The sequence below is a fragment of the Falco biarmicus genome, chromosome 6 (assembly GCF_023638135.1).
Source record: "Falco biarmicus isolate bFalBia1 chromosome 6, bFalBia1.pri, whole genome shotgun sequence".
In the NCBI taxonomy this organism is placed as follows: Eukaryota; Metazoa; Chordata; class Aves; order Falconiformes; family Falconidae; genus Falco; species Falco biarmicus.
This window is the reverse complement of record NC_079293.1, coordinates 46080263-46094472: the sequence shown is the minus strand read 5'-3', so window position 1 is coordinate 46094472 and position 14210 is coordinate 46080263. Positions and strand designations below refer to the sequence as shown.

Genomic DNA, 14210 nt, shown 5'->3' with positions numbered 1-14210 from the left:
GGTATATATGTGCAGATGCAAAAAGCAATAGGCCATATTCTCAGACAAGAAATTGAACTGACTTGAGTTTCATCCTAAGATTTTAAGCAATTATTATTATTATTCTGGGAAAAAAAAAAAAAAAACCAACCACCAAAAAAAACCCAAACAAACTACTTCAAGTTTAGCAGCAATATTCCTCATGCAGTATTTTATTTCTCCTTTAAAATCCATCAGTTCTTCTCAAAAATACTCTGTGGTAACTACAAGGACGTAATAAGGTAGCCTTGCTGAATTAATGAATCACAATAGTTTAAATCTTTTGTCGTGGATGCAGTATGCTTGCATCATTACAAATTCATTAGCTCAGAAAATGCAGTTGAAATGGGCTCATAGATTGGATCTATGCAAAATCATATTTGATAGGAAATACTCTAGTGGGGTGTTAATTCAGTTCAGTATTAGAATTCAGTTAATATGCAGATTAATATTTGATCTGTGTATCTGAATCTGTACTGAACTTCAAACTTAACTCAGAACCTCTGATTGCAAGTATAAATTGTTTTTCTTACTGCATCATCTTGTACAAGACTTGTTTCTTCTACACAGCAGCTGTGCACATGTCTAATGGTAGAAACACAGCACCTCCTGTCCTCAGAACATCCAAGGATTAAACAGGCAAAGAAGATAGCTTGAGAGTGCTGATAGTATCAAAATGGAAATCTAAGGAATAAAAGTAGCTCTTGAAATAATTTTTCCCTGTAACAATTTTAGTCAATTTTTGTAGAGCTTAGCACAGACCAAAAAAAAATGGACAGCTACTGCATTCATTTCCCAGTTGCAGAAAGAGCTGTTCTAAACATTTCTGTAATGATTCATGCATGTAGTAAACAAAACCTCCATTCCTTGACTATGCTGACATGACTGAGGTGTACAGTAAAGCTAGTGAGCTCAAATTTATTAAGCACTGAACTATTTTACTTCTTTTCCATTAGATCTACATTTCTTTTTTCTATTTCTACTTGGCATATTTTAGTTGGGCTAACTTATGTCTAGCATTACACTTTTTAAGGAGTCTCAGTTCTCACAAAAACAGCCTTGAATATCTCCCACACCCAGAGAGATAAATTTGCGGTGAAAACTCTGATTTTTTTATCTGAGATTCAGAATTGGCCATAGGACACAGACCTTGTCCTTGTTTTTTAAAATTTGTTCCTTGATGTCATCAGAAAAGGACCAAGTAGTCAGCAGACAAACCTGAGGAATTTCTCTGGGACAAGGAGACTTTCCCCAAGTAATCTGGTATCAAGCCTACCCTACAAAGACCACCTCCAGACTCCGTTCATTTTAGGCTGCTATGTGACTCAAACATGGTGCTTGTCAGAAGCCATAAAGTGGAGATGTTGGAGACCTGTTATCATTTATTTCTTACCACATCTCCCTCATAATAAACAAGAAAACTCATTTTTCTCTGCTCTCTGGGTTTTAATTCTGGAAAAACCTGGAGGGACAATGCAGAAGTGGGGCCAGTCTCTTAGGCAATGCACCTTTCAGGTTGCTTGCCATTTCCAGATAGGTCCACATTTGTCAACAATAAAATGAAGTAGAGGGGAAACAAGGTATATATGAGTCAGAAAATGGGTCATACATGAAAACAACTTGAAGATATTAATACCTAAAGCTGATATTTAATAAATAATAAAGATGGTGCTAGCCATACAGTGATGTTTTTGATTTTCCTGAAAAGACAATCTTGCTCTTGCTAATTTTATTATATTGTTGGGGGGGGGGGGGGGGGGGGTAATAAAAAAAAGCACACACAGCGTTAATATTTGCTCATGTATTGATTTTTGTACTGAAATGCGTGTCTGAAATGAAATCAGCAAAATCCTTCATCCTAAGTAAGAAGGGTCATATCTCAGAGTTCATGTCAGAAGCAAATTAGAGAACATGAAAAACTAGTGCATTAACTGCTTGCTTCTATGCATTCATCCCTTATCTACCTATGAAATAAACAAATGCAAGGTAGCTGAACATGCAATTCCATATAAGGACTGAAGTGGAAATATGTTCATTTTTTCCGAGAAAAATGCTGGGTATGTGTGCTTAACAAGCCTGTAAACCATTTTTGTTCCATTTCAGATACTGTGTTTAGTTATACCATTGCTAGTTTCCAAAACCATTTCCACTGACTGAGCACAATATTTTGGGTTTTCACCCTGGTTCATATCTAGCATCATGTCTTCTTTCTTAATGAAGCCTGCTCTGAAAACAGTCTTGTCAATTTTCCACATGATTTTCAATAGCACTCTTAATTATAACAGTTGGGCACTTCACAGACACCAATTAATGTTTATCTGTATGGGTCCTGTGTGGTAAAGCAGTAGTATCTGCATTTCACATGTTAGAATATTAGGCAGAGAAGGAGAGATACATGCACACAAAATTAGTTCTAGCATGTTTCAGCTTTGAGAAAGCTGATGTTATGAACTTACTGGTGTAATGCCAATATATTTTCTCTATGCACATAAGAAATACAAAGGCTTTAAAGAAATTAAACAATCAGCACCCAAAACAGGATCTCACTGAGTCCTTCTGATGGCAGTTGGTGTTTCAGGAGTGATGGAAGCTCATACCTACAGCACTGACCTCTGCCACTTGGGCTATTGAACATACCAACAGCCAGGCTAATCCATTACCTTCTGGCTAAATCTGTAGTAGATGGAAATCAAACGCAACAGTTGCACATATCTGCTGGGAGAAAGATTGTTCTGCATGGGTCCAGCTCTGTCCTTGTTTCTCCCTCTCAGCCTTTTTATTTCCCCGTGCTCTGCAACATGCACTTGCTCTGTTTCAGTCCTCTTTACAGCCCCTGTCCCCAGTCTAAGTCTCAGTCACCAAGTACCTTTAAATTCCACTCTTTATTCTCCAACTCTGTCTTCTTCCGGAGTTTCTACTTCAGCTTTACTTTTCTGGTCCACCCCAAACTCTTCCAGGTCCTTATATCTACTTTCTCCTGCTGGACCACTCCCTCTTCATCCATGTTCTGCCAGCTCACAACAACATGCTACAGCACTTCACCAGAGAGTCAAGGTTACTACCTTTACCAGACCCACCGGATTTCTTCGCATGTCCCATTCTGTTCTTTAATGAGACCACCTTTATTTACTCCTCATCCCATCTTCCTATCCTGAAAACTTAAGTTTTTATTACATTTTTCTGGTGTGACTTCTGCCAAACTCTTTAGAACTATTACAGATGAAGCAAAAGGACGCTAAAAGCAGAAGAGAGACCATTTTTCTCACTCTCACTGTAGTGAGTAATGGCTGCAAAGACAAACTATAAGATGGGTGGAAAATGACTGGAATATTAGTCTCAACAGATTTTAATCAGCAGTTCAAATTTGGCCAGGTACTAGTAGCATTTCTGTGCAATCAATACTGAGGTGAATATTTCATTAACAGCAATGAAGGGAGAAATGTCACACCTCAAAAGTTAATGACTGAAATGAAACTGGAAGGAAGGGGCATGCAGACTGGTGGATATGCTGCAAAGCAAAGATGCCCATCAGGGGGACCTCAACAAACTGGAGAAATGGTCCCACTGGAATCTCACAAAGTTAACACCAGAAAATGCAAAGCCATGCACCTGGGATGGAATAACACCCTGCAGAAATACAGAAGGGGCTGGAAAGCAGCTCTGCAGAGAATGACCTGGAGGTGCTGGTGGACAAGTTGAACATGAGTCAGCAGCATGCCCTGGCAGCAAGGAAAGACAAGCACATCCTGGATTGTACTTGTATAAACACAGACAGGAGGCTGAGAGAAGAGTTCCCCTCTCCTTGGCACTTGCAAGACTGCTTCCAGTTTGGGGCTTCCAAGCTGAAAACAGTCTTTGAAAAACTGGAACAAGTCCAGTGGACAGCCACCAAGATGAGGAGGGGGCTGGAAAGAATTACGTATGAGGAGGTGCTGAGAGAGCTGAATTTAGTCTTCTGAGAAGAAGGCTAAGGCAGGATTTTATTGCTGTCTTCAACTATATGATGGGAGACTTTAAAGAAGACAGATCCAGACTCTTCTTGGAGGCACACAGTGAAAGGATGAGAGACATCTGACACAACTTTGAGCAAAGAATATTGTGACTATTCATTAGGAAAAAGTTTTTCACAGTTAGAGTGGTTCAGCACTGTAACAGATTGTCCTGTGAGGATGTGAGGTCTCCATTCCTGGCTATCTACAAAACTCAGCTGGATAAGGACCTGAGCAACCTGATACAACTTTGGAGTTAGCCCTGCTTTGAGCAGGATGTTGACCAGATAACCATCAGAGGCCCCTCCAGACTTACTTTGTGATTCTCATCTCTCAGTAACTTGCCTCAGCCCACAGTAATAATTGCAGAGAAACTCCTGTCCAAAATCCATGCAACTGTACAATAAAGCGACCTTACGCTTTGTCAGAGAGGGATACTTTTATAATCCAGTCAATATATAATCATTGAGAGAGGATGGAGCACGCATGACATGAAATTTCATATAATTTAGTTATCAAATGAAAAAAAAAAAATTCCCCACTGTAAACAGTGAGATGTTTCAAGTGTTTGTAGCTTTAAATTGAGTAAGCTTTCTGGGGAAAAATGAAAAAAAATAACCTTGATTTGACAGTATCCCCACATTACCAAATATCAAAGCTGTATCTGTAATACGAAGTGTCTAGGCTGTCCAATGAAAAAGTTGGGGGCTTTTTGCATGAGTATTGCAAAATTTTCTTTTCCCTTCATGATTATTAGAAAATCAAGCCCTTTTTTGTCAAAATGTTAAAAAAAAAAATTACCTGAGACAATCATCTAATACTGAAGATATGCGCCAAAGCTGGACAACGTAACCAAAAAAGAGAAGTACCTAGGCAGACTTAATAATAAGCAGTGTTACTAGAACCATCTGTAAAAGAAAGGTGAGTTTTGCTCCAGGGTGTTTAAGAATTTCTCTGCAGAATCAGATTTCCACTTTGTTTTGTTTTTTTATTACTTGGATCAAGAAGTAGTGGTAATAGTAACTTAACTCATTTGCGTGCAATCAGTTTTAGCAATGTTTGACTCCTTAAACTGGAATATGCCTGGCAGATATTCTTAATGCATGCCTCTTACAATTGTAATAATTTCAATATTGTTGCCACATAAAACTTCCACATATTTTATTTTATAGGGGTTTCTACCTCACCACCTTTTGCCATAAACCTAGTTAGAATGCTCTTAGATATTTAATATTTTGCTGATTCACCATTTCCAGGATTTGCATGGTTTACCTCTTATTGATACCCTTGTAGGTGAAAATTAGGATTATATTTCTCATAGCTGGCAAGACAAAACTATAAATACTTTTCAACCCACAAGTTCTAAATAATCCAAATAGGCAAAACTATTGCAGGGTAATACATGACCTACAGTGGCTCATGCGTTGGTAACATACACTTTATCCTTGCTTGTGTTTAACAATGTGGCCAAAAAGAGAGTATCATTTTAATGCAGAATGGAAGCAAACAGACAAAGCTGTTCTTTGACGTATTAGCTCCCCAAAGTTATCTAGATTTGGCACACACTCTCAGCCATAGTATTCTTTGCCACTGCTACAGTTTCCTGGATACAAGGATTCTGTGATAGGTAATTTGAAACAGGGATCTTACTGTCAAGTTCAAGTTGTAACTAATTGCCAAAGCAGGGAACACTTATTTGAATTAATTTTCTTTAGACACCAGCTGTCACAAGTTACTGAATAATAACTAGATATTGCTTGATCAAGATAGCTCAGCAAAAAAAAAAATAATATTTTAAGAATGTTTACTAGCTTTATAAACTAAAAACACAGATGACAAGGTATTATGTGACTTATTTTTGCCAAGTATCAGATTTTATAGTACTTGTCTTCAACATTAAAATTAAATGTCGATTTTTAGATTTAGCACCTTCCAAGTTTCCATCTGCTTACAGATAAATTTGAAGAAAAAAGTTTAAAAAAATGGAATATTTTTCATAGATTTATGAATTAATAGATTTTGTCTCACAAACCTGAACTACACTTAAAGTGAAAAAAAAATAAAAAGGTAAATAGAAAGAAAAAAGTAGGTATTATAGATTCCAATTTTAACAGGGCTATATGTAAAAACTGCAGTAGAGGTTATCTGGAAAGCATATTATGAGTTTCCCAGTCTTGGATTTAAGACTTGGGCCTAAATTTGATGCTACATCTTATTCTGCAGCTGCTGTTTTCTGCACAGCATTTTCCTAATTATTTTTATTTAACACGAGCTGAGATTTCTTCCGTGCTGCAGCAAATTTTCCTTCCCCTTTCTAGCTAGCTTTGACAGCCCCTTTGTGGCATCCTACAAAGTCTTCCATAGTCATACCTTAGCAACACAAATCAGTACTGAAGTAGCCTGCAGTGATCAAAGCAGTGTTTCAGCATGACAGTGAGTAATAAGAGGGAGGAAAGACTGGAAGTAGCAATCTGTACATTTGCACAACAGATTGATGAGACACTGAAAAAATCTTAAAAGGAAAAATACAGGTTTTCCCTGGAAAATCAGTTAAAAGCAGTTTCCTTATTTAGATATGATGATCAAGATGGAGAAATACACCACTTACATAGCTTATGAATGGGAAGTGAAATGCATGGGCATTAAATGCAGTCCAGTGCTGCCTAGATGCTCACTGCTGTATCACCCTCAAAGGGAGAGAAGGCTCTCTCCCGTAGCTTTCAACAGTTACTCTACAAAGATGATGATGCCTGGGTCCTGGGGAGGTAGGTTTTGACATTTGGCAGCATTGTGAGATAGCAGCACATGGAAACAGAGAAAAACATATTCCACCCATGTTGTCTGATTCTAAATGGGCTGCACTCTTGAACAGTCATTGTAGACTGAAATTCCACCCACGGGATGTGAAGTGGCTACATGCATGTTGACATGGTTAGTCACCAACTGCTTGTTTAAGAAGTCCTTTTAGTTACTTCTGACTTTCAACTTTTAGCGTTATTTTTTACTTTTACTAATAGTTCCCAGAGAGGAAAATGGAGGCATCTTTTCTTATTTATATAGATGCTGGCTGTTGTGTTACTAGTTAAGACTGTCACTGCGATGGCTGGAAGACCACTGCAATTGTTATGTACACCTATTAAATAGGGCTTAAGTTTAGAACAGTTATATATAAGCTCTGGGTTTTCCAAGGACCATATTTCCTTCTTCTAGTAAAAGGTTAAAATAAAATGCCCAGATCATTCCTGAACCCAATAGTGTTACCAATATATTGTCAGGGAAGATTATCCTGCAGATTTATGATCTTCTTGTTTCTAACAGGTATCACCTAAGTATGTGGTAGGTTAAATCTGGCAAGCAATATCTCACATGTTCATAGTCTTGCACCAGAAGAAGAAATAACTTGAGTCAGATGATGTAAGAACCCTCCCAGCAACTGGAATCTGAGCTTGGCAGAAAAGCAGAAATACCGTGCCTTGCCCAGCATCCCATTGATCAGGGTTCCTAGTAAGCTGTGGTAAATGACCTTTGCAGTTCACTGGAAAGGCCATCCAAATGCATAGGGCTAGTGTACAACCTCGAATGTGACTTCCCTCTGCACGGCAAATTTTACAAACAGCCCCTACAATTAATGCAATAAAAGCAGCACTTTAAATGAGAATGTTGAAGGACAGCATCTCTGCTCTATTCTCAGTTCTGATGCTTGAATAGATAACAGAAAACTCCCTGCAGACAGACCAGGGAGCTCATGATTAGTTTCAGCGTGTCGTTGATTTATTATATCAAATAAACAAAATAACCAAAATCTTTATTTGTTAGAAGAGGTGGATGCAGTTCAGTTGCAGGACTGTTCTCCTCTGTGTTTGTTTGGAGCTATGCCTTAGATCTGGTCAGCCTTTCTTGTTGGTTTAATAAAAAATGCTGGCATTCGATGTTCACTTTGCAATTGCTGGAGGAACTGGTGCCAGCAACTAATGCTTTCCCTATCAGAGTAGATATGGCCAGCAGTGTTTGTTGTTTCACTAGCCTCAGAGTAAGAATGATCAAGGCCAATGACACAGAGTCAATTCCCTGTCTTCCTCTCAAGGGACATACTGCAGTGTCTGTCTGAAGGGAGATTACAGATGTTGACCGTTTTGACTCTTTAGAAACAGGAGTTGTATGGGTGGGATTAATTTCATGTACTTTGGTCATCACTGGGCATCCATATTCACCCAGTAGATATCTGTACCAGAATCAGCCACCTTAGCCATATTTTACAGCACAGAAAGAGAACCTTGCTCCTTTAGAGCCTAATGCACCTGGTCTGTTTTAATCAGGTACCTTAGAAAGAGCCAACGTGTGTGTTCACAGTGCCTCTTTCTCTCTGTGTCTCCACAGACTAAGAGGTAGTCTGTGTGAAGGTCTGATGCTGTTGTCTATGCCACATGCCATTTGAGGTGTTCCAGGTGATGACCCTCACTGACACCCACCTCCTACTCCGAAAAGAATATATCTACACAATAAGTCCTGTGTCATATTTGCTAGCTAGACCCCTCTGACCTTATGGCCTCTCAAATGGCACCAGATGCCTAAGGAGTGGAAAACTGCATAAAGACCTAGGTGTCTACCTTTAAAACAGATGAACCCCATCCACATGGGCTTCCTGAACAACCTTATTTTTTAGCCACAAGTTTTAAATCCACATGGAAAGGACTAGGCATATGGAGCACTTCCTGGGTCTCTGGTTTATGCAAAAAATACATCTGCTAGAGAAGTTAAGACAGTTTTCTTCAATAAGAAGGAAACTTTGAAAAGGAAGCTCAGAGGGAGCAGGTGAGATCCATCTTTGTATTGGTAAAAGGAGGGTGATGAGGAAGCATAACAGCTCCTTTACGACTCTTCACCACTGCCCAGTCTTATTCAGGGACACAAGGAGGCAGACAACAAGTGTTTCTCTTCAACAATATGGGCTGGTGACTTTATGGTGCAAGCAAACTTGCAGCAGGATCCGCACCAGCACAGTGTCTAAGAGCTGCAGACACAGCAACACTGGTTTATACAAGTCCCTCATAATAGTAATGTATATCTCAGAACATTTAACGGGTTTATCTTTACAACATTTCCATGAGATAGGATAACTCCATGTTTTCCTGCCTTTCTAATTGTAGTCTTCTATTGCTGTAAAATTGTCAGAGATATCAGTACAAGCTTTGAAAACAGGAACACTCTAAGTGTTCAAGAAACTGCCTGAACACTCAAACTGTTCAAGAGGGGACTCAGAACAGATTGATGCTTTAGAGAAAAATATTTTTTTAAAAACAAAAAAAGCCAAAAAACCCAACCAAAACTCATAAGCAGGCAAAATACTACTTTACATAGTACTCCATGTTATGGAATACCTCACACTACAGAAGGAAAAAAAATTATCTTTGAATTTTGCATTCATTGTAACATTCTTTTAATCTGAAAACCTGGAAAAATCCTCCTTGTTTAGGAACAACTAGAAAGATTCATAATGAATCAGGCAATGTAAAAATATGTGTTAGTTTAAGTAACTTTTTTGGACTGATGGATTTATGAAACACAGCAGAAGAGGGATCAGTCTACACTGGTAATCTTTCTCAATTTTAGCAATCATTAAAAATTAAAGCTGTGACTATATTGATTGGAACAACAGGTTTAAATCACTCAGATTTAATTTCAGTATGATAATTGGGACTATAACTAAACAAATACTTTATTAATCTAAACCTAGATCTTAAGGTACTAGAAGATACTCACAAACTAACTACTAAAAGTGAGGGAGCAGTGAATAAGTTTTTCACCTGGTATTTCTGTTTGTACACTGATTTACCCTGCCTGTCACTCACTACAGACTGACAGCCAACCCTCATCAGGTAGCTGGTAGGTGCAGTCCATTTTTATGGGTTTTTTGGCCAGATTTGGAAGCAGCACTAAACACAATCTACAGAGAGCTGGAAGTACAGGCAGGATTTTACTTCAGATGTGAGGAAATGTAGACTCAGTGGGATGGCACAGGAACATCACACACTGGCAGAACAAAAAGGATTCATCTTTGCTATTGCTTGTAAGAATTTACCAAGGTAAATTAGCTACTGAAAGGCATCTTGGTTTTTCCCTGAATGAAAAAACATCTGCCGAAAAGGACAAGGAAATAACCAGAAATTACTAGAACTTGAATTTAATAGTTAAGGGCAAAGGCAATCTTTCAATTAATTTACTGTAATACCCATGAGCACAAGATTTCCTGTAACAATAATCAACAACTAGTCAGCATTTAATAAAAAAAATCCTATTATAAAAAATGATTGAGAAAATAAAATGTGAGATTTGAAGAGGCTTAAAAACATAACTAACACTATGTCTTCTCCCTTTTACTGGAAGATACAGGCATTTTAAGATAAGGGAAAGGCATTTTAGCTTGGCTCCCTATAAAAACAGCCACAAGGTCAGACATAAAAGGAGTCATGTTAAAGACAGCAGAATTTGAATTAATTAAGCCCCTTCTTTTTTTCTCAAATTCTGATGTCCGTGATTTAGAGACTCCAAGAAGGAAGAGATTGGTATATTTTTTGTGGTTTTTACAAAATCTTTTTTTTTCCCTTTATATATCATTATGTTCTTCAGCTAGATATAGAAACCTGTCATTATCTTGCAATAAGAGACAAAGCCTTTTGGAAAAGGAAACACTATTTGAAAGAAATAAAATCTAACTTCAGAGTTAATACACATGTAACTACACTTGTCGATAGTCAGAGTGATTTTGAATAATTATTAATAAAATCAAGTGACATTAAAAGTTTTCCTTATCACATACATTATGTTTTGAGTTTTGTGACTGAAGATTTTTAACATTTTATCCAAGTATTAACAGAATATAACTTCAGCTCCAGCCTGCAATGATAATTTATTGTCCTAGCCACTTTAATCACTGAATGCAGCATCTGCATCTCAAATCCAGAGTATAACAGGATGATGCAATGCAATTGTTTCTGTCCTACAAGCCAAAATCACAATTCTGTTACACAGAAAGGTAAATGAGAATTACAGAGGAGTCCTTCTGGGTCTGAGGTTACATTACTTATTACAGAAATAGGCAGCCATATCACAAACTGATCATGATCCATTTTAAATTTTGTTAGGGCTTTTGGTTTGAGAATTTTTGCCTTTACCACTCCTACTGGTAGGTCGTTCCAGAAACTCACCATTTTGGCAGTTAAACATCTTCCAATCTACAGCATCAATTTATTCATTGCCAGATTTCACTGCCCCATGCTGTCTTTTCTCCCCAAACCCAACTGAACCCAATGAGATTAGCCTAATGAGTAAAGCAAATTGGAAATTCATGCATTACTATATCTTAAAGAACTTGTTCTTAAGCCCCATGATTAGGTATTTAAATATTTCCCAGACACTGAACACATATACAAATTATTTTTAACAGACTATTGGTGATTGGACTTTTGCCAAAACACAAGAACAAAGACCTAATATTTAATGTTGTGAGGGTGATAAATTTGTAAATAAAATCTTGCAAAAATGAAAAGAAAAAAAAGCAAAGCTTTTATCAATTTAATTCCAACAGTACCATGCCTGTTAACAAAAGATAATCATAGCAAGCACTTTGATACACATTACTCATTACCACATAAGATAAGCTTTACAGAATTATTGTTGGAAGGGATCATTAAATCATTTGTATAACACTGTATGCAGATAAACCACCTGCATATCCAAGACCATAAATTCACCTAATTACTGCTGCATAAAGCCTCATGAATAGCATAAGGCTAAAATACATCTGCAAGGGAAACACCTTCATCAGATTTCTTCATTAAAAATGTCAGGAAATGGGGAATCCAGCACTGGCTTTACATGTTTGCTGCAGCATTTAAACTAAAAAAAGTATGTTAATTTCATTTAGAAGTGCCTCACCTCCATTCACAGTTTAAACATAAAAGGACATTATTTCCACAGTCCAACTTCTATTTCCAGGGGATTCTTGGTTCTGATTCCTTCAAGTAAAAGTACCCCAACAACAGTACATTTTCTGCCTCTGTATTTTAACTTCACAAACTCACTACTCCAATGTTTACATAGCTAAGGTCAGTTGCACACTTTTCACCATAGGTTTGCACTGGACAGTCACATAGAAAAGACCCTTTAATCTAGCATAAAATGCAGTTTTGCCGTCAAGTACTGGTAATCATTCAAGAGCTTTATGCTCTGACATGTACTCACTCTTCCTACAGGTATTGTATTTGGTTGCACTAAAATGCATTTTGTTTGAACCGACTCAGTTAACAGATCACCGTATTGAACAGCCTGACATAACCGTTATCTATCATTTCACCAGCCTTTACTCCACTTGCTCCCTAAAACTGATTAATCATTTACAAAAACTCCAATCAGCATCTGTTTTTTTGGGCCAGATTCTGCTACCAAATTCTTAGTCAAGGTGAGTTACACTGCTATTCACAGTAACTTATTATATTGTGCAAATAAAATTGGCAGAGTCCGGCCCTCAACGGGTAAAAAATAACTTGCTTTTATTTTTTCAGAGTTGTTCCATTTCTAGCAAACTCACTTGTATCTCTCAAATTAACAGATACAAACAGACTTTAGGAAAACAAAAAATGCATTTAATTGTTCACTTCGATTCATTGAAGCCCAGTATAATAAGCTGACGCAAAACTATGCTATTAACACTGTACAAGCATTAACAGTGCGGTTGTTGGTGTGTTTAGAAGCTGCAGTTCTATCAATTTCTACAACTTCAAAAATTAAGTAAATGTTTTCACAACTGACAATACACATTTAAACCAAGGAAAATCATTCCCCTCCCCCTTTAAAGATACTTTTATCTTTCTATTCCAGAAAAAAAAACCACCACCACCCTTCTATTGAGGGACAAACACATTAAAAAAATCAATAAATCTTATCTTTTGAAATGCAGCATGCCAGATTTATGCCTAATACATATGACTTTCCAACGAAGAATGCAGGTGAATATGTACACAGCTCTTAGGATAGCGCATGAAGGTGGTTACCGGCTGATATACTGTCACTGAGTGAACTCTAACAGTTTGATTAGGAAGGATATTGTGCTTCTGAACTACTTCTTACATAAGCCACTTCTCACACTGTAAAGGAAGGCAGAGGGAAAAAAATACCAGCTAAAAGCTGAACAACCAGCCACTTACACTCAGAAATGTGTGATGGTGGAAGTCTGTTTAGTGTACTTCAGACAGTAATTCTAATATATTGCAACAGGGAGGTTGTTTGCCATTCTTTAATCAATTATGATCTTATGCTTTCCCAAGAAATATTTATACTCATCCAATTTGTTTCTCATTTATGTAGTTTTCAAAATGTACCATTTACAGTCACAGTGAGCTGTGAATTAGTTTTGCTTTCTTCTACAGTATTTTTTATAGTCTAGGTATCATGGATAATTCAAGTTAATCACATGGTCCTTTAAGCAAAAAGAAAATATTAAGGCATAAAAATTCCCACATTCTAATTTTCTCGGTATATCTGCTTAAAGAAAGAAGAAAAATTATCTGTAGCATTTACCTGTAGAAGGCTGGAGGAGCAGTTTCCCTCATCCCAAAGCTCCCCTGTTCGTTTTCAAGGTAATAGGGTACCTGTTGGCTGTGATGATGGATGAAGGGTGAGAGCTGGGGCGCCGTTTGCAAGAACACCACTGGGTTTGGTGGGACATTGTTCAGCGAGTGAAATCCTGCCAGACTGCTGGACCCAAAAGATTCAGAAGTAGGGGCATAACTGAGAGTAGTAGAGCTGTACACGGGAGCCGTAGTACCAAAATCGTAAGTGGCTCCTTCTGGGTAGTTGAAAACTCCTGCCTTGCTGCTCTCCACAAACATGTCGCTGAGCGATCTTTCCAAGGGAATCTTCAGCTGAGGTCTGCTCAGTGTCTCCAGTTCAGTGCCTTGAATCTGGTGCAGCAGGGTAACTCCAGAGGTTTTGGTGTGAAGGGTCATGGTCAGTGCTAATGGCAGTGAGCAAGGAACATACCTGCTTTTACTGTCAACAGCGAGATCGGCAGCTGGCAGTCCACCTGAAAAAAAATATCAGAACCTATTCTGAGGCTCAGTAGAAATCATAATAAAGCAGCACTACACAGGTATTCCTCTAATCTCTGGGAGGAGGAGGATACAAACAAATGCAGAGTGAGCACTG

The 14210-nt window shown here is 37.9% G+C and overlaps 1 protein-coding gene across 2 annotated transcripts in view; it reads right to left on the bottom strand.

The window, feature by feature from the left end:
* ESR1 (estrogen receptor 1) overlaps window positions 1–14210 on the bottom strand; it is a 193574-nt gene that overhangs the window by 100499 nt on the left and 78865 nt on the right. The window contains exon 2 of one of the 2 annotated variants that reach the window (XM_056344214.1): window positions 13584–14088. In XM_056344214.1, coding sequence (XP_056200189.1) covers window positions 13584–14011 — 428 coding nt within the window. In that variant the 5' untranslated portion in view covers window positions 14012–14088. Of the gene's footprint in view, window positions 1–13583; window positions 14203–14210 lie in introns of those variants that run through there. The other variant, XM_056344215.1, reaches the window with a different exon arrangement.